Source organism: Hypanus sabinus, chromosome 9, assembly GCF_030144855.1.
Source record: "Hypanus sabinus isolate sHypSab1 chromosome 9, sHypSab1.hap1, whole genome shotgun sequence".
Classification (NCBI taxonomy): domain Eukaryota; kingdom Metazoa; phylum Chordata; class Chondrichthyes; order Myliobatiformes; family Dasyatidae; genus Hypanus; species Hypanus sabinus.
The window spans coordinates 29200154-29225136 of NC_082714.1; the positions used below are offsets into that span (position 1 = coordinate 29200154).

The following is a 24983-nucleotide window of genomic DNA, read 5'->3' on the forward strand; positions in this document are numbered from 1 at the left end:
GAAATATTAAATACATAACAGGTACCCAGTAAAAACAGCAGCCACCCCCACCCCCCCATGGGAGGGAATAATACTGCCCATTTTTAGGGCTTTTAGAAGAGATGTGATAGGAGAGAGATTGGTTATCAAGCTTTAGGACAAGTTGGAACATATAGGAGTGGCTTGTAGCTGGGTGAGGAAAATAGAGCAGAATGGAAGGTCCGCCTGACCTTATAAGTGGAATTTCACAGTGGGGAACCATTTTAATCCCTATCATCATTCCCATTCCAACATGTTGTTCTGTGGCCTCCTCATTTGCTATGATAAGGCCACTCTAAGAGTGGAAAAGTAACACCTAATGTTCTGTCTAAGTAGCCTCCAATCTGACAGCATGAACATCAATTTCTCCTTCCCATTATTTTCCCCACTCTGACCTCTTACCACTTCTCATCATTTGTCTATTACCTCCCTCTGGTGCCCCTCCTTCTTCCCTTTCTCCCATGGTCCACTCTCCTGTCCAATCAACTTTCTTGTTCTCCAGCCCTTTACCTTTCCCACCTACCTGGCCACCTTCTAGCTAGTCCTCTTTCCCCTCCCCCTCCTTTTTATTCTGGCTTCTTCCCCCTTCCTTTCCAGTCCTGATTAAGGGTCTCAGCCAGAAATGTCGACTGCTTATTCATTTCCTTAAATGCTGCATGACCAGCTGACTTCCTTCAGCGTTGCTCTGGACTTCGATCATCTGCAGAACCTCCTGTGTTTACGACTCTTAAGGAGATGTTTTGTGCCCTGCGCTAGGCAGGCATCCCAGAGGAATGGGTGAACAGGATGCCCACCACTGCCTTGCATGCTCTATGAAAAGACCCATTCCAAAATCAGAAGGGAGAGTAGTTGCAGGAGTTTAATAGGTGCCAGCTGATCCTCCAAGCAATGGTGAGAAGGAACCCTATTTTGGAGCATTGCAGGAAGTCCCTAGAGACCTACAGCAGCAGACGGAGCCCTCCCTGAAAGGAGGGTTCCTGCAGATGAACAGGGGCTGTTTTACTTTCGAGGTGGCGCCAGTGACTGTACTGCTGGACCGGCCAAGTGGGAGCCCCTCATCATCCCACCTCTGGCCATCAAGCATTCTGGGTGACACCAGGATCGGGAAAACAATGGACGGATGTTGAAGGAGGGGATTATTTGGCCGACTGGTGCAGAAAGGGGATGGAACATGGTGAATGACGATAGGCTTCAGGCAATTGAATAAATGTGCTCAGTCCATCACAGATATAGTGACCATTGTAGAGGACATAGGGAGGGGAAGCATCCCCTATGCTCTAGTGGATTTGGCTAGATCTTCCTTTTCCATTCTCCTAAGTCCTGAATCCCAAGACCAGTTTGCTGTTACGATGGAAGGCAGACAGTTCACCATTTTGTCGTCTTCCCCAGGGATATATACACAGCCACATCAGTGACAGAGATCTCGATGAATAACTTTCTGAGAATGTTGTATAAATATGCTTATCTTATGAACATACTTAAGTGTTGGGGTGTGCTCCCAGATTCCAATGCACACAAGCACAAGAGCACTGACCCCACCGTCAGAATGACACCGAATACTGGGCATAGAATGAATCCATCATGAACATGTAAGCTATGACTGTTGGGACTGTAAAAGGTGGCCCACTTAAGGGCTGTTATGTACCAGCACATGATCAGGATAAGACCAACTTTGAATGTAATACCGCGATCCTGGAATAATTCAGATTCAGTTTATTGTCATTTAGCAATCACATGTGCAATGCAGTTAAAAAATGAGGCAACGTTCCTCCAGAATGATATCACAAAAGCACATGACAAAACAGACTACACCAGAAAATCCACATAACCTTTGGCAATCCCCAATCCAGAGTCCGGAGAGGCTGCTGCGTAATAATATCGCGCTACCATCTTAGCGCATTCCCCGGAAAGGATCTCCAAGTCCACCAGACAAAACAAGACCAAAAACTAAAGCTACAAGACCTGCACAAAACCACATAGTTACAACAGTGCAATTAATAGCATAATTGATTTAAAAAAAAGACCATGGGCACAGTAAAAATAGTCCAAAGATGTTAAAAGACTATAAGTTCAAAAGTAACCACCACAGAGTTTCCACAAGTCCTTAGGGATAGACTCGTCATCCCATGCTGGCGGCAGAAGGGAATACCCCCACTATGGACTTCCATGGCGCTAGACTCAGCCTTGCAGAGTCAGCACACAATGAAAGCTCCGTCGAACCCAGCCTTGCAGACACGGCACACAGTGGACTCCGAGTCCGTTGAACCTCTGAGCCTCCGACCATCCTCTCTGGCACAGCTTCTCTGAGCACCATCCTCTGCCAAGCGTATTAAGATTCCCCGCCAACCGCATTGTCACTGCTGTTACGATGAGCAGTTTTCACCGGGGAGTAGTTCCTGTAGCTCCATGCACCATAATGTTACAGAAGAGGGCAGCACTACTTTAGTGGGAATATACTATTTTGGGGCAAAATTGTTTCTCACGTTGACGGGCATGAACTGGGTGTGTGGACCCCAAGTTTACCGATGGCTCCCCATGGATCAGTCTGGCTGCTGCTACTTGGGGTATATTGTGCCATATGCGCATCACAAAATGATCTCGCTGGCCACCCACACACAAGTTAAAACATCTGGAAAGGGGTATCACAGAGGCCAATCGGATTGGGATAATAGCTCTTCCCCTGCATGATATTGCCATGTTATAAAGGAGATCATCTTAATGGCCTCAGTCATGGCAGCATTAGTCAACGAGACTGTGCTGGCTTTGGAGCAAACAAAGCAGGCGCTGACACAACTTTCGGCTGAGATAGTCGCCATGTGGACAGTGACCTTACAGAGTAGAATGCCATTAGATTATACCCAGTTAAGGAAAGATGTCTATGCTATAATAGGCTAGGAGTGTATATACGTTCCTGATGAAATGGAGAATGCGGCAGATTTGGCCAGCCATATGCAAAGTGGGAGATCAGTCCCATAACCATTATACTCGAAGAGGGAGTAGGGTGTTCTTTCGGAAGATAGTGGGCTACCATAGTGTGCTGAGGGGTTACTATAGCTACTTTGATGCCAAGAAATTTTGTGATTTGCTTGAAATATGGCAGGGCATCCATAGGAGTTGTATTAAAACCTATGGTGGTTGTGATATTTGAGGGGTGGAGGGTTAACCTTTGTGTTTGCTAACATATTCACCAGCACTGTGGCCTTGAATGTAAGAGAACTGACTGCAGCTTTGACTTCCACTATGGGAGCATGAAGCTTAGCTGAACATGGGATACTGGTGGTGACAACTGATCACCGGTTCTCATTTAATTTGAGCTTGTGCTATGCATTGGCCTATTTACTGCAGCATTTCGTACTAGGTGAGAGTAAGCGTCAGCACGGACTAGAAGGGCCGCCAAGATGGCCTGTTCCCATGCTGTAATTGTTATATGGTTATGGTTAAGTATTATTGTATCATATACCACATTGTAAAAGAATGCATTCCATGTATTGTAAATACTTCCCAACAATGGAACAGTTGCCCAGGATCAATGCTTTACTATCATTCAGGAACAGAGAAGAATCCTTTAGTAGGTGCTGGACTGGGCAAAGATATTCTCAATACAATCCATTCTTCAGTTGTGAAGTATGCACTCGGTGATCAGATTATTTGCTGATTTCTGGGATTCTGCTCAATGGTGCAGGTGCAACGTGAGACAACTGTCAATTATACAAAACTACAGAATCAAAGCTATGCTGGAAATGTTCAATGACGATGGAGACACAATGAAGCAGAAGACAAAGACAACAAAAAGGAAAAGCCAAGGTAGTTAGATGTTGCAGGTATTCTTGGAGGTGCAGTAATGGCTAAAGAACAGCCCTGTATGTAACAATGTGTGTAATGTAAAATCTTTCTACAAACTGAAAAATTATTTATATAAACTGGAATTCAAAGAGGTCATTAATGAACTAAGCAAGTAGGAACAAATGATTCATTGTACCAGTTGAACATAACGTCTTGTTATTTAGACCAGCATTTTGGTGCAATGGCAAACAGTAACATCAGGCATGATCAACCTGTTCTACCCTTCCAAAGCAAACTTTGCAGGTAAAACTAATGACTGTACAGAAGCCTATTCCGACCCATCTGTGTTTTTTTTTTGGGAGATGCACAGAAGATAAAATAGTTCTAATACCAGGAACAGTGTGAATGTAATAATTTTATTGGAAATAAGGTCCTGGATGTAAATTTGTCGCAGTACAATATTTTATTTTAATTTAATTGAGTTTTTATAAACAATGTGCGCATAATACAAACAAGATTCATACCCATGTACAGATACTGTAATGCACAATTTCCCACTGAACTTCTTGAAAAAGAACTTGCATTTGTATTGCTCCTCGCCTCAGTATCCCAAAAAACTTTACAGTGAATTAAATACTTTTGTGTAGTTACTATTCCATGTCCCAAACAAATGCATTCTTCTTTTTAAACTTCTTGGTAATTCAGACATTTATCAGGATGGAATTATACTGGAGGTTACAGATAGTTCATTAGCTCCAAAGGTCAGGGCTATTATTTCAGTCTGACATTTGAAATCTATTTGAAATTCTGTATACTTCATTTTTGCACACTGATAGCCATGCATGGCATGGGATTTCCTTAGTGGCAGAGCACTTTGTGGCATTACAACCAAAATTCCAAGACGCGAACATTAGTCTATTCTGACCATTTACTGATAATACACAAGTAAAATAATATACCACAGAAATTAGAGGAAGACCTGGTCTGTTGCAGCCCTACAGCTGGAGAGCAGTTTCATGATGGGGGCTGAAAATAACTAACAAGAAGTGGAAAGAGACATTCTCTCAAAAGTATTAAAAAATACTGAAGATACTCAATTTATCTCAAAGTAGCAAGAGCTGCAAGAATAAGCTGGAATCAAAATGAGATGATATGTCTGAATCTATGCTATTCCATTTATCATACAGTGCTGAAAAATGGGCTTGTTCACAAAATGAAGCTAAACCATTGTGAAAATTTAAAAAGTATCACACACCATTTGCCTCCACCAAAGGACATTCTTTATTACTTGTGCCAGCTTAATGTAAAATACAGCTAAGTCTATATTGGGGTAAAAAAAATAAAATTGGTACAACAGTGGTGAGGGTGTACTGCACAAAAGGAACCTCATTGTGTTTTGTATTATTGAAAGCAATTACCCCTAAAGTATAATGGAAATGATGCAGTCATATTCCGACAGAACACAACATTAGGGTAAGGGAGTATTGAGGTGGAGCTGGGGATAAAGACTAAAGCACAGAGTGGATGGAAAGAAAGTTAAAGCTATTAGAAAGGACAGATGTTCTCAAACACCTCTGCAAGCAATGCTGGCCATGGATTGCAACAAAAATGAAAGAAAGCAAAAGGAGAGTAGTAATCGCTCAATTGAAAAAAGCTTAACTGGTCATGGTATGTCACTTTCAAATACATTGGAGGGTTTATTCAGAGTTTTATTCATACAAATGTCAAAACCTGCATGATGAAGTTACACAAAAATATCCAAGACCTTTCGACTCCAAGTAACAAAACAAGAAGAAAAAAAACCACTTTGAAATGTGTGCATGGAAACACCTAACCCTTCAGTTTACCATGAATCCATCAATGCTCGATGTAATGTTTCAGCTTGTGGACCTTGCAAGATGTTCACAATAAAATGATGACCTACTACCGAAATTCAATCACAGTAAACAGAATTACAGGCATCTGAGAAGCACTTTGCTAAACTAGCATACACCTATAAGAGAAAGCTAACAAAAAGATCGGGTGGTGTCATCTTCCTCACACAAGTTCCATGTAGTATATCCAATCTTTATTTAGGCTGTTTCTGGAGTCCATCATTTCTCCTAGCCTTGGTTTTCTTACTGGATGGCCATCTTCAAGGGCAAGTTAGCCAGTGAAGTCGTTATCCAACTGGAATCACGTGTCTGGGGATTGCAGAAGTAGACTTCTCTCTGTGGAGCCCCAGTATTCTAAATTACCTTTCAGCAGGGTTTAGTACTTTGTGATTTGAAATGTTCACAGGACAGATGGACTTGGGGTTTTCAAATCACTCTGTACTCAGTAGGAAAGCAATCGTTTCAGCACCTACACCCTCGATGTTTCTGCAGTTCTTGGATGACAGAAAGACAATCGTGTAATTTAGACTGGGCGCCATGGCCCTTGACTTTGGGGTGCAGACCATTGTATTAAGCATATCCCTGAGTGCAGCCTTCTGACTAATCACTCTGAATGCACGGGGATTCCTAGATTTCCTCATATTAAGCCCCAGAATGCATCAACACCTGCCATGGCGCGGCTATAGATGCCTGTGGCCGAGTTGATTCTGGTGGATACCTGACCTCTTTGAACCAGAGAGATCCACTGTATTTCAGCTCATACCCACGCCGTCCAACCTTCATACAGTTGTGCCAAGTTATCTAGATTAGTAGCTTCTTTAATCACGTAATCAACCTAAAAAATACAAACAATGGAGAAATTGTTTCTTTATATTTTAGCAGACTGTATGTATTATAGATTAATGTCCCAAATAATGAGAAAACAGTACTCTAAACAAATCCTTACAATTAGAGAAAAAGGATACATTTCATCTTGTATCGGAATAGCAAACATCCCTGTCGTGACACTGATTCCACATAAATTTGAAATTGTCATTTAACTTTTCTTCTTTCAAGGGGAGTAAATCAAAGTATGGAATGTTTCATTTCTACGGTGTAGACATGCAAATTTCAAGCCAGCACAGGTCTTAAATTCATGCAGTAGTCTCCATATATGCTAACCAGTGTGATTTTATTTCTCCCCATCACTGGCTAATTAATAATGAGCTGCAACAATGATAGTTGGTAATTCTGCAACCTTTTGCAGTGTATGATTTAGTACCTCATTTGATCTTTGACCATTAACCACAGATGGTTTTCACTGATTAGCATGAGAACCAAATCAGATTTACTTTTTCATTCTTCTGACTGTGAAGAGGAGATTTCTGATTGCCAAAAATAAAACATGTTTAAACTAATGTGACATTATAACTGGGCATTTTGAACTGTTTGAAAATAGTGGATTCTGGTTAATAGGGACACATTAGGACCAGCATATCTTGGCCCAATAAAGCAGCTACCCCAATTAGTTGAAGTTTCACAGAAATAGTTAAAACTGCATAAAAAAGAAACTGAGTAACAATTTATATATTTAAATGAAATACAGAATAAATCAGACTACCAATGGTGCTACTGTGCTACAAAACTGTATATTAGTTCCTAAAAGTTATCAATGGCAATATTTATCCAGTGTTCGCAATGAACAAAATCAGCAGATACCTTGTGCAAACAGATAATGGACTGCCTTCATACTATACTATCAATGATTGCATTGTCCAAATCTTCACTTTCACTGTAATATTCAGGATGATGGCCAATATCGTTAAATTCTTTGTAGTTCCTAACTTAAAAGTAGTGGAATGGTTTCATTTTCACTCCCAGCCATTTTTGGCATCTCCAAGCTTGAATACTTGAAACAGTTCTGAATTGTCTAACTACTTATTTATTACCAACTATCAGTGACAAAAATCACTGCTTTCTGAACATACAACAGATGCTACTTAAAACCTCTATCCTCTAAGCAGAGGGTAGTGTCTTTTGGCCATACAGTATATGCGACTGACACGAGCAGGAAACTGTTTGGCAACAGTTTCCTGCCCTAATTAAACAGTACAGTGCCCCAAATAAGCAAATGCCCTGATTAACCGATGGCCCAACTAACCAAAATCTACTGTTCTTCAGTATAAATTAGAAATAATGAGGAAATAAGCAGGAAACAAATCAATAAGATTCTGGGTATGATTAATCTAAAAAGGCATTGTCTGAACATTTATATGCTACCAAACAAGCAATCATTTCATTGCTTGTGGAGAATGTGCAGTATAAATTTGCTGTTGTGGAGCACCTTTAATAATATTGGAAGCAAAGTTATGGCTACTTATGTGTACAATTGCAATATGTTAATTTAATTTGCTCCTCATCCCACCACCCAAAGCTAATTAGACAAAGGCAGATTGCAATAGTGGGAAGCCTTAAATCAATCAGATTGAACTAGTTTATAGCCAGCCGGTGGTGTAGAGGCATTCACACCGGACTTCGAGGCTGGGTTGAGTGTCAAACTAGCAAATCAGCATAAAAAAAAGATGAAGATGGTAAAGAAATGGCAAGGTTGCAGCCCAAAAGGAATGACAATTGGTTTAATGTCATGTTTACTGAGGTAAACACCCATCTTGCATATCATCCACATATCAATTCATTATAGTGGTGCATTAAGACACAAGGTAAAACAAGAGTTCAGTAAAAAGTGTTACAGTACAAAGTGCAGCAGGTGGACAGGTAGGTTATGTAGTTAGCTGTCCTTATTGGACTAAGGAAACATTCAACAGTCAACTGTCCTTGAGCCTGGTGATATGAGCGTTCAGGCTTTTGTATCTCTTGCCCGATGGTGGTGGTGGGGCCATATGGGAGAGAAGAGAGGATGTTCAGAGTGGGTGCAATCACTGAGAAAGTGAGAAGTGCAGACAGAGTCCATGGAGGAGACTGGTTTATGTATTGTGTTGAACTGTGTCCACAGCTCTCTGAAGTTTCTTGTGATGAGCAGAGCAGTCGCCAGGATGCATCAAGATAGGGTGCTTTCTATAGTGCATCAATAAAGTAGATGAAGGTCATGGGGGCATGCCAAATTTCTTTAGTCTGCTGAGGAAGTAGTGGCACATAGTGTCAATGTGTTCAGTCAGGACAGGGTATTACTGACGTTCATTCCCAGGAATTTGAAACTTACAATTGTTCAATGCTGAATGATTCATTTTAGCTTTCATTGTGGAAAGATTGCCCAACTCAACAGAAAAGACAAGAATGCATTTCACTAAGGGGAAGAAACTAGAACATATCCCGACACCTTAGAAATGATCATACACAAGATTACTCTCTGAAATAGCATGTTAATATTTTCATTTGTCCTGTGAACTCTGGATAAACCATGTTTCACTATTTTAGGCTGTTCGTGATCTGCATTTTGTGTAGAGGAGGTTGTTCAGTGAGGAATTTAGTAAACAAAATAAGTCACAATGATACAGTCGGCCCTTCTTAACCGCGGGCGATTGGTTCTGAGACCCCCCGTGGATAACAAAAAACACAGATGCTCAAGTCCCTTATTTAACCCGAATCAATATGCTGGTCTTTAGGACCCAGCGGAACCCCGGACTTAATTTAACATGTTCAATGCAGTGGACATTCGGACCTGATGCGGCTCTGAAACAGTGGTGTTTCTGTTTACGAAAATAATCACTATCGCGATTGAAAATAAGGTGGAAATAATAAAGTGATCAGAAAGAGGTGAAACGCCATCGGTCATTGGAAAAGCGTTAGACTACAGTCGGTCAGCGATCCGAACAATTTTAATGGAGCATGTGAAAGGCCCTGCCCTGAAGAAAGCTACAATTATTACTAAGCAACACAGTGGTTTAATTATTGAAATACGTATGTTTCTTAAGTGTTTTATAGAAAGGTAAAATATGTACTATATACTAAGAAAAACTTTTGACTAACTGACGCTAAATAATACCAGATGTACCTGTTCTGACTTCAAATCCGACTTAAAGACGTACTCAGGAATGGAACTCATTCATAACCTGGGGACTGCCTGTACTTTTAAGTCATTTCCAAATTACTTATAATACCTAATACAATGTAAATGCTATGCAAGTAGTTGTTATACTGTATTGTTTAGGGAATAATGACAAGAAAAAATAGTCTGTACATGCTCAAACAATGAGTGCTGGAGAGAACTTCCGGGTTTTCCCGATCCGTGGTTGGTTGAATCCGCGGATAAGGTGGACCGACTGTATAAATTGAACATTTGCTTGTTGGTGAAAGTAGAGAGCATTACTTTTTAGGTTGAATGAGGTTACACAAAAATATAATCAAATGTACAAGAGGTCTTTGTAGCCAATCTGATCTATTCAAATCCATAAATAATCAGACCTAGTTGTAAGCTAGTAAGGCATTGATCTTCCTAAATGATGGATCAATTAATTTCAGTTTTTAATTTATATTGATGAATATTATCAATACAAACAGGTGTATAAAATATGGTGCAAAATTTAGTTTCTCAACCACTAGCATATACATTTTTTCATATTTCTACACAATTAAAAATATATACTTTTTAACCTTTTTTTTAGATCTTTTGATTTCCCAGGTCTAATTTATGAGCCAAATAAATATCCCTACACATCAATCTCCTTCCCATGTCCCCCCAAAAAATTGTAATTTCTATCCCACAGTCCACTCACCTCCACATCAGATGAAATTAAGAACTTATTTTATACAATTTCTAACTGGAATTTGTGTATTACAATTTTGCATCATTTGACTGAAGAATAATGTGGTCAGAACATCTTTTAAGACAGCAACTCTGGCATTCTTAATTTTCCAGCGAGTTTCAGTCATTTATTCACATTTTTTGTGCCAATTTTTTTCAAAATGTATTCATTTTTCAGAATGCCCACCCCACAATTACTTGAGAATGTAATGATGAACTGCTGCTTTGAACCCCTGCATCCTCCTGGTGAACATACTCCCTCAGTGCTACTGGAGTGCCAAGATTCAGACTCAGCAATATACAATATATTTCCAAGTTAGGAGAGTGTGAAACTTGAAGGGCAATACACAATTGGCAACATTTCCATGCACCTGAAGCCATTTTCCTTTGTGGTGGAGCTCACAAGTTTGGATGGTGTAGTCATTGTAACCCAGCTGTACATTGTTTAGATGATATTTACTGCAGCTACTGTGCATGTGGTGAATGACAAGACGACTTTGTGTTGTGCTAAGGTTAAAAACATGGGTTACTTTATCCTGGACAGCAGCTTCTAAAGATGTTGTTGCTGTACTCATCTAGACAAATGGAGAGTATTATATCACACTCCTAACTTACACCTTTGGGATGCCAAGAGGCTAAACACAGTACTTGTACTTACAACTATTCCCACAGATTTTTCATTGAACGACAATAATTAACATTAATGATGGGGTCTCAGCAATAGTAATGTCATTGAATGTTAAAGATCAGTGGTTAGACTCTCTTGTTAAAAGGTGGTCAGTGCTTGGCTTTTCTGTGGCACTGATGTTTCTTTTTACCGATCAGTCCATGCCTAAAAGTTTGTCTTTCTGTTCCTCATATCCCATTGAACTGTTAAGTGGAATTGATGACCAGACATGTTCATCAATCACTGAAGAAATGGAGCCTATGGTGGGTAGAAAGTTATTAGTAAAGAAAAAGTGGTTGTTCATTGGATACTGCTCTACTGTGGCTGGGATGACTGACCACCATATCAACTCAAACATGACCAAGGTAGTGATCCAAATGTAGTATTTGTTTCTTCCATAGTAATGCCCTTATCTTCACTCCTAATGAAGCTTGTGCATTTCCTGCAAGGTCCACAAAGTTTTCTCCAAAGTACCTTGGAATCTCACTTCTGCTACACTGAAGTACTGTTCATCAACACAAAATCAATTTCTACACTGCACGCTTATTACATTGAGATTCACCCTTTCAACATCTGTTTGCTGAACTGCCTCACAAACATCAAGTTTTGGGCAAGTTGGAGCTTTCTGTCACTGAACAATGATGAAAGCCACATCCACTTATGGCAGGCAATTTCCTTACATGGATACTGGTCATAGTCCATTTACTGGAACTCGACCAGGTTTTCCCAAAGCATCATCACCTCATGCATCACCGCCTTCCACCCTTGTATAAGCCCATTACTTAACAAATAATTTTAACAATTTTACATATGAATGTCCTTTTCGCCATCCTTCATATTTAATTACTGTATGACCCTTCCTCTACACCACTCAAGGCAGAAACATCAGATGAAACAGTCTTGCTCTCTCAGTAGTGATTTTTCCAACCATGACAGGACCTGAACTGATATCTTAAACCCAATTTTTGAGTCCAATTCTCAAGTTTTTCCACCATTGTTCAGACTTTAGCTACATAAGATACGTTATAAATTATAAACATTTGGGTAGTCTATAAAAAGTTTGTTAGAATACAAGCATGCGATGATTTCATTGTACCTGTTCAGCAACTGTCATCCTCCTGTTGGGATCTACATCTCTGCCTTCCAGCTTGGCCTTCACTCTTTTCCACACACTAACAGCATAGGAATTCCGTTCCTGAACAGCTGAAAATATAAAAAGGCAATTTTGTCTATCACTTTGCATACAACTAAATATTATAATATGTTCAAAAATCAGAAGTCACAAATAGCACAAATAAGTATTTTCTCTAATATTGTTAGAGCAGTTGAGTGGTTCCACATAAGTGATTTCATTTATGTAGGCAAACAGCAGCCAGTTTGGAGGAAAGAATTTACCAGCAGAATCATTCCCAAAGTAAGGCTATTTTATATCCTTAAAATTTACATCATCACATTTAAAAATAATTAAACTATGGATTAAGTTAAGAAAGCTCAAGCAACATCTTATTTGAAAAGACTGGGACTCCTGATAATGATATGGTCTTCCTTTGATTCTATTATGGTTATTCTTCTATTATGGATTTATTGAGCATGCCTGCAAGAAAATCTCAAGGTTGTATATGGTGACATGTGTGTACTTTGTGATAATAAATTTACTTTGAACGCTTTGAACTCTGATAAGCTTTCACCAATGACACCAGAAATATCAATTTAGATTATGTGTTCATGTTTTGCCATGGACGTGTACAGACTAGCGTAGATCTACACACCACACAGAACAGAGTGTATTTAAAAAGTGAGCAATAAAGTAAAATAGTAATGAACATACTGATTTACAACTGATGAATACAGTAGAAAAGTATTATTTACCTTTCCCAGTCTTGGGATCTCTTGCCGCTTTCTTTGGACTTGGAGCAACATTCTTGCCCAATCCTGTGCTTGTGCCAGGTGGTGTGTTAGCTGAAGCGGCAAGATTTCTCTGAGCCATCTTTCGTGCATTCTGTGACATGACTTCTGGTTGGGTCTTTTGAGTTGTACTACTGCGAACAGCTGCAAGTAGTACAAGGTACACAATCTAATTTCACACAGTGGCTTAAGCACGTTATTCTTTTATGCAAGATTTGAAAATTAATTCAGATGAAACTAAAACCTGCAGATTTTAATTTGCTGGTTGAACCTCATCAAGAGTATCTTAATTAGTGTCTGTGCACAGAATCTTTATTCACTTGGATTGGAACCGTGAAACAAAAAAAACTCAATGCCACATATTGCCTAATTTTTGACATTGGTAAACCAGCTACAAGTATCAAGATAGAGTGAAACACTTAGCTTACAACCATTCCATACACAAGTACATCAAGATAGTACAAAGATTAACAATGTAGAATATAGTGTTGTAGCTACAAAGAAAATGCAGTTCTGGTGGGCAAGGCACAAGGGCTATGAAGTAGACTGCAAGATAAAGTTCATCTCATCATATAAGAGATCCACTCAAGAGTCTTATACATGTTTTCAAGCTTTTGTATCTTCTGCCTGATGAGGGAAGAGGGGGTGGGGTGAGAGAAGCGAGAATTTCTGATGTGGGAGGGGTCATTGATCATGATGGTTGCTTTCCCAAGACAGGGGGAAAGCAGACAGGAAAGCAGAGGGACTCAATGAAGTGGTGGCTTTGCCGACATACTGGGCTGAATTTACAACTCACTGCAATTTCTTGCAGTCTCGGGTAGAGCAGTTGCCATTCCAAGCAGTGATACATTTGGATAGGATGCTTTCCTTGGCCTATAACTGCCTACTAACAATGTTAAGCACTGAACCATACAGAACTGCATGTAAGCACTGAAGATTTTAGTGAATGGTTTGGTGATTATACATGGGCTAATAAAACCGGCCAAAGTTCCGAATACTCTGGTAGCTCACTGAGCAGTCTACATGCAACTCTAGAAATAGAAAAAGAGTTTTACATAATGCACTCATAGTTAAGCAGCAATGTAATATTTTCTCATTAATCATATAAACACGAACAATAAACACAAAAGATTCATCAGATGTTACTAGGATGTTACCTGGGTTTCAGCACTTAAGTTACAGAGAAAGGTTGAACAAGTTAGGTCTCTATTCATTGGAGCGTAGGAGGTTGAGGGGGGATTTGATCGAGGTATTTAAAATTTTGAGAGGGATAGATAGAGTTGATGTGAATAGACTGTTTCCATTGAGAGTAGGGGAGATTCAAACGAGAGGACATGATTTGAGAGTTGGGGGCAAAAGTTTAAGGGAAACACGAGGGGGTATTTCTTTACTCAGAGAGTGATAGCTGTGTGGAATGAGCTTCCTGTAGAAGTAGTAGAGGCCAGTTCAGTTGTGTCATTTAAGGTAAAATTGGATAGGTATATGGACAGGAAAGGAGTGGTGGGTTATGGGCTGAATGCGGGTAGGTGGGACTAGGTGAGATTAAGAGTTCGGCACGGACTAGGAGGGCCGAGATGGCCTGTTTCCGTGCTGTGATTGTTATATGGTTATATGCTAGAAATACAGAGTAACACACAAAATTCTGGAGGAGCACAGTATGTCAGGCAGCACCCATAGAGAGGCATAAACAGTTGACATTACAGGCTGAGACCCTTCATGATATCAGAAATATGAACAACCCAGCCTCAAAACTGGGATGAAAGGCAGAGAGAGGTTGAACTTGAATACTCATTAGATTTATCTGGCAAACTGATGGCAGTCAGTACATTTTGATGATTTTTTTCTTGATTGCTTCTGGCTATTTTAGTACAGACATTTTTCACTGGAGTCTAGAACATTAAAACTGATCAGTAAATAAAGCAAAGTTTTGAGAAACCATCTCTATAGTCCAGAGGCGCATTTGACCATCATATTAAGTAAAATATACCTAAAATATATAAAACTGAAATTTGCTTATTGTAATCAATCAAGGACTGGTTAGTACAAGAATCAAGACTGCTTAAAAGAAAAATTGTGGTTGAGAATCGAGCCACAAGTTGAAAAGTAAAGATTACCTGCAGCAAAACTGGGCTGAAATGCAGAGACAGAGGTTGGACTTGAACACTCATTAGATTTATCTGTAACGAGTGGGGATGCAAAACTGACCAGATCATTGTAGATACTGAAAAACAAGGAAGTTATATTGAAAACATAAAAAAAGCAATTTTAATTTTTTAGAAATTAGTTGAAATATATTTTTAAGTAACACATGACTGTCTCAAAGGCAAGTGAACAGTACCAATTCCAGCCAAGGTAAAGATGGAGTTAGGTTAATAAAACAAATAGTTCTATCCTCATCTAGCTTTCTGTGCAAAACAATAATTCCATTTGTATATTTTAGCAAAGGGTTTTCTCCCAATCCTTACAATTCTTTCCCCAAGGAGGATGTCGGTAGCTAATTAGCACAAACGTCTATTATTTAAAACTTAGGCTAAGTGTCAATAGCAGAAATAAAAGATTACACCTGTGAAAGCCCTCACTGCATCTTCTTGGGTTACAAGAGAAAACCATTCAACAGGCTCCTCCTAACCCTCCACAATCGCCCAGAAAGCAATCTCATTGGTGACATACCCCTGCCCCTTATCGCCTTGCACATTTGTAGCTTACTCTCACATGCCCATCAACTCCCCTGATTATTTTGCCTTATACTACAACAGTATTTAACAACAGTCAATTAATCTCTGCACATTTCTAGGATGCGGGAGGAAACCAGAGAAGCTGGAATGAGTGTACAAACTACTGGTAGCATCTGAGAATTTGGGATCCTGGGCTGTGAAAGAGCAGCAATCACAGCTCCACCTTCATGCTCATTCAACCACATATCTGACCTGGCAGTAGAACTGACAGCTGGCAAAGATGACAACCAGTCTTACCTGATAGAAGTGTTCCATGAAATTCAGAATGTGCTCACAAATTTCCTCGCATTGAAATTAATGGATAGAAAGCCTAAAGGTACCTTTCATTCAGTCTGGCTTCCTTACCACCATGCTCAGTCATAGAATTAAGACTTGGACGACAAGAGAATCTTAGAGTATGAAACATGCCCCAAAGATCAAAAACCCTAAAGCTTACTGTCAGAAATGAAAAACTGTGGCAACCAAAAAGACTATGCTTATGAGAGGTAACAAGCTATTTTTCAAAAAGAGTAAATAACTTGAAAAGTGTATGGGTTCCAATTATAAAGCAATACTAATTATTGCTTCAAAAATGATGGAATTTAACTCTTGTTAAGTACCAGTGGTTGCATTTTGGTCAGTCAAACAGGGCAGGATATGCCCTGTAAATGGTAGGGCTCTGTAGAAATTTGTAGAACAGAGACCTGGCGGTATAGGTACATTGTTCCCTGAAACTGGCAGAACAGGTAGACAGGATGGTGAAAGTTCTGCCTTCAACTGTTATTACACTGAGTGCCTTGAATTGGAGTGCCATGTTACAACTGTACAAGATGTTGTGAGATCACACTGTGTGGAGTTCTGGTCACTCAGGTGTAGAGGGATGTCATTAAGTTGGAAAGGGTAAAGAAAAGATTCACAAGGGAGTTATGAAGAGTCTCAATAGACTGGAACTTTTCTCCCTGAAGCATAGGAGGTTCAGGGATGACTTTAAAGAACTGCATAAAAGGTGTTTAGCCTTTTTCCCAGGGTAGGGGAGTTTAAAACAGTGGACAAATATTTAAGGTGAGAGAACAAAAAAATTAAAAGGAACCCGAGTGGCAACATTTCTCACTCCATCCCTCAGAGGGTAATGGGTCTCTGGAATGAGATGCTTAGGAAGCAGTAGAGATGGGTGCATTTACAAATGCTTAAAAGACATTTGGACAAATACATGGATAGAAAAGACCTAGTGAGATAGAGGTCAAATGGGACTAGCTCAGAAAGAGACATCTTGGTTGGCATGAATGAGTTGGACCGAAGGCTTGCTTTGTGATTTATGACTAAGAGTCTGTGACAATCACAATTATTGACAATAGTCAGGTGGTTGATGTCAAAATCTGCATGCTGAGTAAATTATGAATGCAAAATAGAAAATATTGTCCGCAAATGTACTGCAACAACTTGAGTTGTGCTTTATATCTTTGAAAGTTAAATAAATCATACACCTATAAACCATAGTTGCTCAGTTTGACACATTATGCTGCATCGTTTCACGTAGGAATTGATTAAGAAGACAATTTGTTTTTCATTTTGGGCAAGACTTAATTTTAATTTCATCTCAAAAATATTGAAAAATCTAGCAATGATTACACTATGTAAATGAAAGACTGCACTGCAGAAGATATATGAAACCCATTTAGAAAGTTATAGCTTGCCTAGGGTGCAGCTGAAATTTGTTAAACTAAAATATTAAGGAAATTGCTTTAACTTGAAATTCTATTAAACTTTATCATCTTACTTCAGGCTTTGCGATTTCATTTCCTTTAAAGTTGGTGTAATCTCCTGCAACATTTCAACGTGTTCCTGACTTCGGACCTGTCCCATAGCCTGCACTATTGTGAAAAGCACTGTTTGGATGTTATCCTGCCAGGACTTGTATTCAGCTAAAAATTGGCGCACACTGTCTTCATATGGAACATCTTCATTGTCCCCCATAGCTGCTTCTTCATCCTTTCAATAAAATACAAAGACAAAAAAAAATTCCATTAGTTTGCACACAGTTCATTTGCCTCTAATATCCATTTTGAAATTTCAAGGCATTAAATTCTCACAAATCTGTGAGCCACATGGAATTAGCACAAGCATGTATGCCCAATTCATAGCAAGCAGAGGTACACAAGTACAAAACTGTTAACTCTTAAAGTTGTAACAGGAATAGCTCATGTCAACAATGAATTGATTATAGCCAGGGTTTGATTTCCCAGATTCCAACACTGATATATAGATCAATACCACTGATTACTGTAACTGGTAATGCAATGTATGACTATAAGTGTGAATGCTGCATTCATGATCATTTCGGCTACTTTGCCGAGTGATGAAGTGATTGTCGTCATCCCAGTGAATGCATCAACTTCCGTATATAGCTTTGTAAATCAAAACAAAAATCTTAAAAAATCTCCACACTCAGAGTGGTGTGGACTGCTTTGGCAGGGAGAGTGACAGAAGTAGATAGATACATTAGGGCATTTACGAGACTCTTAGAGAGGCACATTGATGAAAAAAAGTAGGCGGCTATTTGGAAGGGAAGAGTTAGATTGATTTTGAAGCAGGTAAAGGATTGGCACGACATATTGAGCTGAAGACCTTCTACTGTGCTTCGCTATGTTCTATGCCCTAATGAATGGTAAGTAAGGAATAGCTATATTCTCCCAGAGTTAGCATTTTCAAAAAGCCCCACTAAATTTCAGAACTGCACTTGATACAAGTAGGAAAATCCCTTTTCTATACATATAGCTCTTTGTTCTGGATTTGCCCATGGATTTATAAAATCTGGATTTAGACACATACAGGCAGGTGATGGAGGGACACCAACTGTGTGCAGGCTGATGGGATTAGTTAATGTTAGCGCAGACATGGTGGCCTGTATTATCCATCCTTGTGATGTATGCTTCTATGGATGGGACTGGTAAAGAATTCACCAGTTTGCTACTGACCTTTCAGCAAAGTATAGAAACCTCAAAACTATTAACCACCAACTTTCAGACAAATTAATAAAGCCCTTGTTGTATTAAATACAAACAGATAAAGACAAAGTAATCCCAGTTTAAATGAAAAATCTTGGTTTTACAGAAAGATGCAAATCATTAACAAAAGGCCCCTAAGATTAAGAAAGAAAGATATTGAAACACTTGTTCATTTATTTATTCAAACTCTGAGAGCTATATTTTATTCTATTTCTCAAATTTTGTGGATAGTGATTTTTGAATTCAGCAAGGTCAAATTTTTATACCAGAACAGCCTTAACTATGATAGATTTACATTTCTCTCTGTTAACCTGTATTGACCAAAGGAGAAAAATTCTGAATGCTCCCAGACATGGCTTCATGCATAGCCACTGTTGATCCAGGGTGGATAAGAATCAACAACACAACTTCTGTATAATATCAAGCATTTTGACACCACCCTTATAGATATTCACACAACTGCACACGTTTCATTTTGGGATTCCAATCATGAACCTGTGTCTTGGACAGTAGTAAATACAATTTGATTACTTGACACTAGCACTCATTTTAGAACTATATACAGGATGAGATCCCTTATCCAAAATTTTATTTTATTATTTTTTTTTGAGTGCTGACAAGATAACACAAATGGAAAATTCTACAAACGTGCTGGGTAGGTTCCCAGCCCTGAGAAGAGACCTCACACATGCAATGAGCAGAAGTTAATGAAAAATATTAAAATACCGCATAAAGCGAAAAATAAAGTTCTCAATTGTGTACTGAAAGAGTGGATTTGTCAGCGACAGAGTGAATGCTGAACAGTATGCGATCATGAAACAAGCAGATTATGATGAACTGAAAATTGAAGCTAATTATGAATATGCAGCTGGATGGTTGCAGAAATTTAAGAAAAAGAGTAACACTAACATTTTAAAGATTTGTGGTGATAAAGCATCTGTTGATCATGAAGCTGCATTGATGAGTTTGTCAAGATTGTCGCTGATGAAAATCTAACAATGAATGGCTGTAACAGCACGTGTGCTGAACAAGTGCAAGACAAAAGACTGATTACCAGTAGCACAGAAATTCAGAGTTTGGAATAATGGCATTGCCAAACTGCCACTGACTGTCCATCTGGGCGGCTGAGGTAGTGTTAGCTTACCTTTCTGTTGGTTCAATTATTATTTCATGCACAGGATTATTAAAATTATATAAATTACATTCATGGTATATGTATAATATATATGTAATGTAAATGGATTTTGTGTTTAGATTTGGGTTTCACCCCTGAAATTTCTCTTAAACAGATGCAAATTTTCCAGTGAAACATTTCAGACAAGGGGTGCTCAACTTGTATAAATTAATTTCTTTTAACATTGTTCACATTATGTTACCATTTTAAAGCCTCTTTTCTGATGATTATTAAAAATTTTCAAATCAAGAATAGTTCCTTATTCTCCCGGTTTTTGGAGGCATCGCAACTACTCAAAGTGGTACTCGGTTTCACGAAGTTCGCAGTCAGGCTAGTCAAGCCATTATCCCGAACTCTTGAATGATAGCATGAATTGGAAGAGCCAAGAGCTCTTCCTCCCCATAAAACAAACTGGAAATATCTACAATTCTGTTTCAAGTGGCCCAATATTTAAAGCAACTTTGAAGTTACAAATTGTCTAACAGTCCAAGAAAAGTTGAAGTAAAATTCTGAAGGCAAACTTATCAATTCTCCAAAACAAGAAAATAATGAATGCAGATGATTACCTTTGCCATTGCTTTAAGGAGATGTTTAACATCAGCCAATAATTTATTATGGCCAGTAAGCACAGTTTTAATATTATCCACCAGAGTCTGTATTGTTTCGCACACAGCTTCGATCTGCTGTTCCTTTTCAGTTTGTGCTGCCCTTTGCGTTGCCATATCTTGAGTCAGTTGTTTGTGTGCAGAAGAAAGCCATTCAGAACTTCCTATTGGATGGTCAAGACTGGTAGCCTGGAATAAATAGGTGAATATCACAAGGTTGAAGCAATAACATCCATAACAATCAAAGCAAACACCACTTTGTTAATAAGACAACCAAAGGCTAGTTTAGACAGACAGACATACTTTATTGATCCCGAGGGAAACTGGGTTTCGTTACAGTCGCACCAACCAAGAATAGTGTAGAAATATAACAATATAAAATCATAAACAATTAAATAATAATAAGTAAATTATTCCAAGTGGAAATAAGTCCAGGACCAGCCTATTGGCTCAGGGTGTCTGACACTCTGAGGGAGGAGTTGTAAAGTTTGATGACCACAGGCAGGAATGAGTCTCTGGTTGAATGTACTCCTATGCCTAACCAGTACATTATGGAGTGGATGGGAGACATTGTCCAAGATGGCATGCAACTTGGACAGCATCCACTTTTCAGACACCACCGTCAGAGAGTCCAGTTTCACCCCCACAACATCACTGGCCTTGCGAATGAGTTTGTTGATTCTGTTGGTGTCTGCTACCTTCAGCTTGCTGCCCCAGCACACAACAGCAAACATAATAGCACTAGCCACCACAGACTCGCAACAAACTCGCACAGACGCAACAAAATATCTATGTGAAGCGACTTGGTCAAGAAACCCCCATGCTCCCACAAATTCCTGTGTAGCTGATTGGCTAGGATGTCACACAATTAATAAAATGATACTTTAGCAACCAATGGAACTATCTTAATAGAGGGTAAGAGAAAGGATCAGAGGGGAAGGGTTCTGGACAATGACTAATCAAACTTGAATACTCAGAAAACTGAAGCCCAAATCTGGAACCTGGGTATCAGACACCCAAGACTGATCACCTTTAGCCTTGACATGTAACGTGCAAGTTGTGAGTGTTTTTCTCTTTACAACTTGAATAAAGTATACTTCCACGAGTTGTCAGGGGTGTACCTTTTTAAAATGCAAATTGATCAACAATCCTACTGAGCTCAGAGTTTAAAGATGAGATAGGTAGTTCAGTGTTGAGTTCTGAAGCAGAGAAATGAATAAATATTTCAACTTACCAAACGCTTAAGGAGTCGAAGTTCAAGGTCCGACACTGAGCTGCTAAATTGTGATGCAAATGAACACATTTGTTGACACTGCTTTATTAGGTCAAACAACGCAGCATCCAAACTCAAGGCCTCAGGTGTCCGAGTTCGTAAACTTTCAAAATGAAGTATTGTGCTACAGAGGAAAGTCACCTAGACAAAAGGAGAAACAACTTAACAAGTGATAACAAGGAAACCTGTGCACTATTTCAAGTACTTTATTCCCCTTACACAAGCCTGCTTCTGGTAAACTCCAATGACACAACTATTTCACATAGTTGAAGAAATATGGCAGGTAGCTTGAATGGACTATTAACAATGGTATTGTCTAGCTGAGCCAAATCACTATTTTGGTGGTGTATTTCCTATGTCCATTAGTAAAATCTTTCCATTCTTTTAGCATTAATTTAAGGTAAATATGTACAATTGAAATGTGCAAGGTACAATCCACCAGCACAGGCTCATTTCCAAAGATAAGAGGCAGCTCCACATTAGATGATGCTCTCCAAGTTCCTTCACCGCCTCTTCATGGTCTTGGCACAGTATTTTTTTGTTAATGGAGATCTAAATGTCCTTTGGGGATTTTGCCCAGTTCCCTTAAAACAGTGTTACAGAATAATCCCAGTTTCAGAACAAAGGTCACCGGCAGATGAATTTTTTTTTAAAAACCTGACACAAGAGTCAAATAAGAGCAGTTGCAGAAGTTTAAAATGAAACTGAAAAATATGAGTTCTTAAATGATTGAAATCAGTTGACATCAATCCAAGCTTTTTTTTAAATAAAAAAAAAACTGTCAGGCACTTATCTGCATTGTATAGAACTGGATAGATATGGATAACATTATAGAAAGGAGTTTATTGTGGATTCAAATACAGAATTCAGAAAATAAACTGCGCCAATCCACTGGGTCACAACAAATTTCATGATATACTGTACATCGGTGATAATAAACCTGATTCTGATTCTCTTTCTTTCAAAGACATTATTAGCTTTCAACTGTAGTAATGAGTTGTCAATCCAAATCCAGTGAAAAGGGAAGAATATACCCTCAGTTCTGAATGTTCAATTGAGAACCTGTTCTGATGTAAGCACTCAAACTGTTTCAACAGTATATGACACTCAGTCAAATTAGTTTTATTTCAGTAAGGTTTCTTCAGGTTGTTGTCGCTGGGGGTGGAAACAGGAACAAGCTCCCACTACATATTAAAAGCTCTCAATGGCATACGCCTCAAATAGCCTTAGACAACCAAGTCCAGCTCCTGACTTTCACGTGTGACTAAGCTATTAAGCCTGGCAGAACAGTTTCTACTGACTGGAAAAGGGGTAAAGGCAGACTGCTGGTGCCTTAAAAACCAGTTGCTTCTGGCAAATGGGGCTCATCGGCCGTGGTTGGCAGCTTATCTAGAAGGAAAGCACTGATCTCAAACCTCCCCTGCCTTGTGGCTATACCCACTCACAGGGAAGACCTTGGGAGTAAACCCCGAGGATATAATTTAGAGCTGGAGTGTCTAAGGTAGTCCTACATTGAGTTCAATGCTGACTGGTAACTCCTGGTACATTGCTGGTACCAAACTGTATCGGTCTCTGCCATTCCTTTATGTTCATCAGATGTACGGAGAGGGTGAGCTTGCTACATGGGCAACAGGTTGCTCTCCATATTACACTGTCTAGGCTTGCATATCTAGGCAGCTAGGATACAATATCCATGCTGTCACAGAACTGGTGATTGAAAGCTTTCAATCGCACTATCCACAGTCAGCTGACTGACGGAGGCCTCATTTCAGTAAATTTGACTTTTTAAGTGAATCATATGCTATAGCAAATTTAATCTTTTATTTATATCTTTAGTGTTTACTGTCTGCCAAAGGAACATGAATGGAATGTGCAATGGACTTGTACTACATTTGAGTATTTGTACTGGGAAATGAAAAATGCTTTGGAATGGTTCTTGGAGCAAGCATATACATACTTGGTTTGCCCGCTGACTTTCCTTCACTACCAGATTTCTCCTTTCAGAGATGGTTGCCTCAAAATCTTGGAGTACAGGTGCCAAAGCAGGATTAGCTCCCCCTGCCCATTTCAAACGTTGCTCTATGCTGGCTTCCAAAGCTGCCAGTTTCTCCTGTATAACAAAAAAATTATGCTGTATTATATTTCTGGCATTGAGAAAGTTACATTTGAAGGAGAAAATTGAGATTTTTTTCATCATTCAAACCATGATTAAGCAGATAGGGGTTTAAAAAAAAAGGCATTCAACTTCAAAAATAGAATCTCCACTTAAAAATACTCGAGGTGGAGAATTTTTTGGAACCTATTGTAACTTGCCTGAAGTGGCAAATCACCACATTTTATGTTCAGTTTAATTATCAGTCAACTGTATTCATGTATGGTTGAATGATAATTAAACTTGAACTTTAATGAATCATACATCTCAATTGAAGCACTTTTGTAACCTATGCCAGATTCCATTGTATTGAATATACTGTAGGGTATGCACCCACGCTACACATTAATGCCAGTTTAAGTGCAAGAAAAAGTACCACGAGGCAGTGCAAAAGGCTCATATTTGACCTATGAACACTGGTTTATTGAAGGTGAATACATTCAAGTACAAAAATAAAACTGAAACAAATAACTTACCTGTACTGTGGAGACAGAAACTTCCAGTTGGCTAAGAGCATGCAATTTCTTTTTCATGTTGGAAAGAATCCCTGTGCGAGGCGGAGGTGTAACTGTTGAAATAGGCTGAGTTCTATTCATAAGAATATCTTCATGCTGCCACTGTTAGAAGAAATGAATCATAGTTAAAACTAATTTTACACACTCACACTTATGAAAAATAAAACCTGTTTATTAGTTAGCATCCTTTTGCACTGCATTCAAGCAGGTAGAAAAAATACCTCAAATGGATAAAACATTAAAAAAAAACCACAGACCAAAAGCAACAGTAGGCGGAGTTGTTATTCACCGAGTTCAACTACATCAGCCTCAGTTTTATTTATTAAGTGAACAGCATTAATCTGGGTGCTGGCAAAAGGAACTAGTTAAACAATTCTGATAGAACTAGAAGGAATTGCATAAACATCAGTACCTAAAATCAAACTGGATTTAAGGGATACTTTAGAATTGCTTGATATGTTAGATGTAGCAATAGAATGTACTACTGTACAATTTCAAAAAATCAGGAGACACAAGTAATCAAATACTATTCAGGTGTGACAATAGTGGAACAGTTA

At 39.0% G+C, this 24983-nt stretch overlaps 1 protein-coding gene across 2 annotated transcripts in view; it reads right to left on the bottom strand.

Annotated features, from left to right (window-relative positions):
• Positions 1-4198: 4198 nt before the first annotated feature.
• smg1 (SMG1 nonsense mediated mRNA decay associated PI3K related kinase) overlaps positions 4199-24983 on the bottom strand; it is a 145497-nt gene continuing 124712 nt past the window's right edge. For both annotated transcript variants that reach the window (XM_059979383.1, XM_059979382.1), the window contains exons 55-63: positions 24388-24528; positions 23717-23869; positions 21721-21900; positions 20448-20675; positions 17480-17691; positions 15103-15209; positions 12953-13132; positions 12180-12286; positions 4199-6510 (exon numbers count right to left, since the gene is read on the bottom strand). In XM_059979383.1, the coding sequence (XP_059835366.1) occupies positions 6433-6510; positions 12180-12286; positions 12953-13132; positions 15103-15209; positions 17480-17691; positions 20448-20675; positions 21721-21900; positions 23717-23869; positions 24388-24528 (1386 nt within the window). In that variant the 3' untranslated portion in view covers positions 4199-6432. The remainder of the gene's footprint in view (positions 6511-12179; positions 12287-12952; positions 13133-15102; positions 15210-17479; positions 17692-20447; positions 20676-21720; positions 21901-23716; positions 23870-24387; positions 24529-24983) is intronic.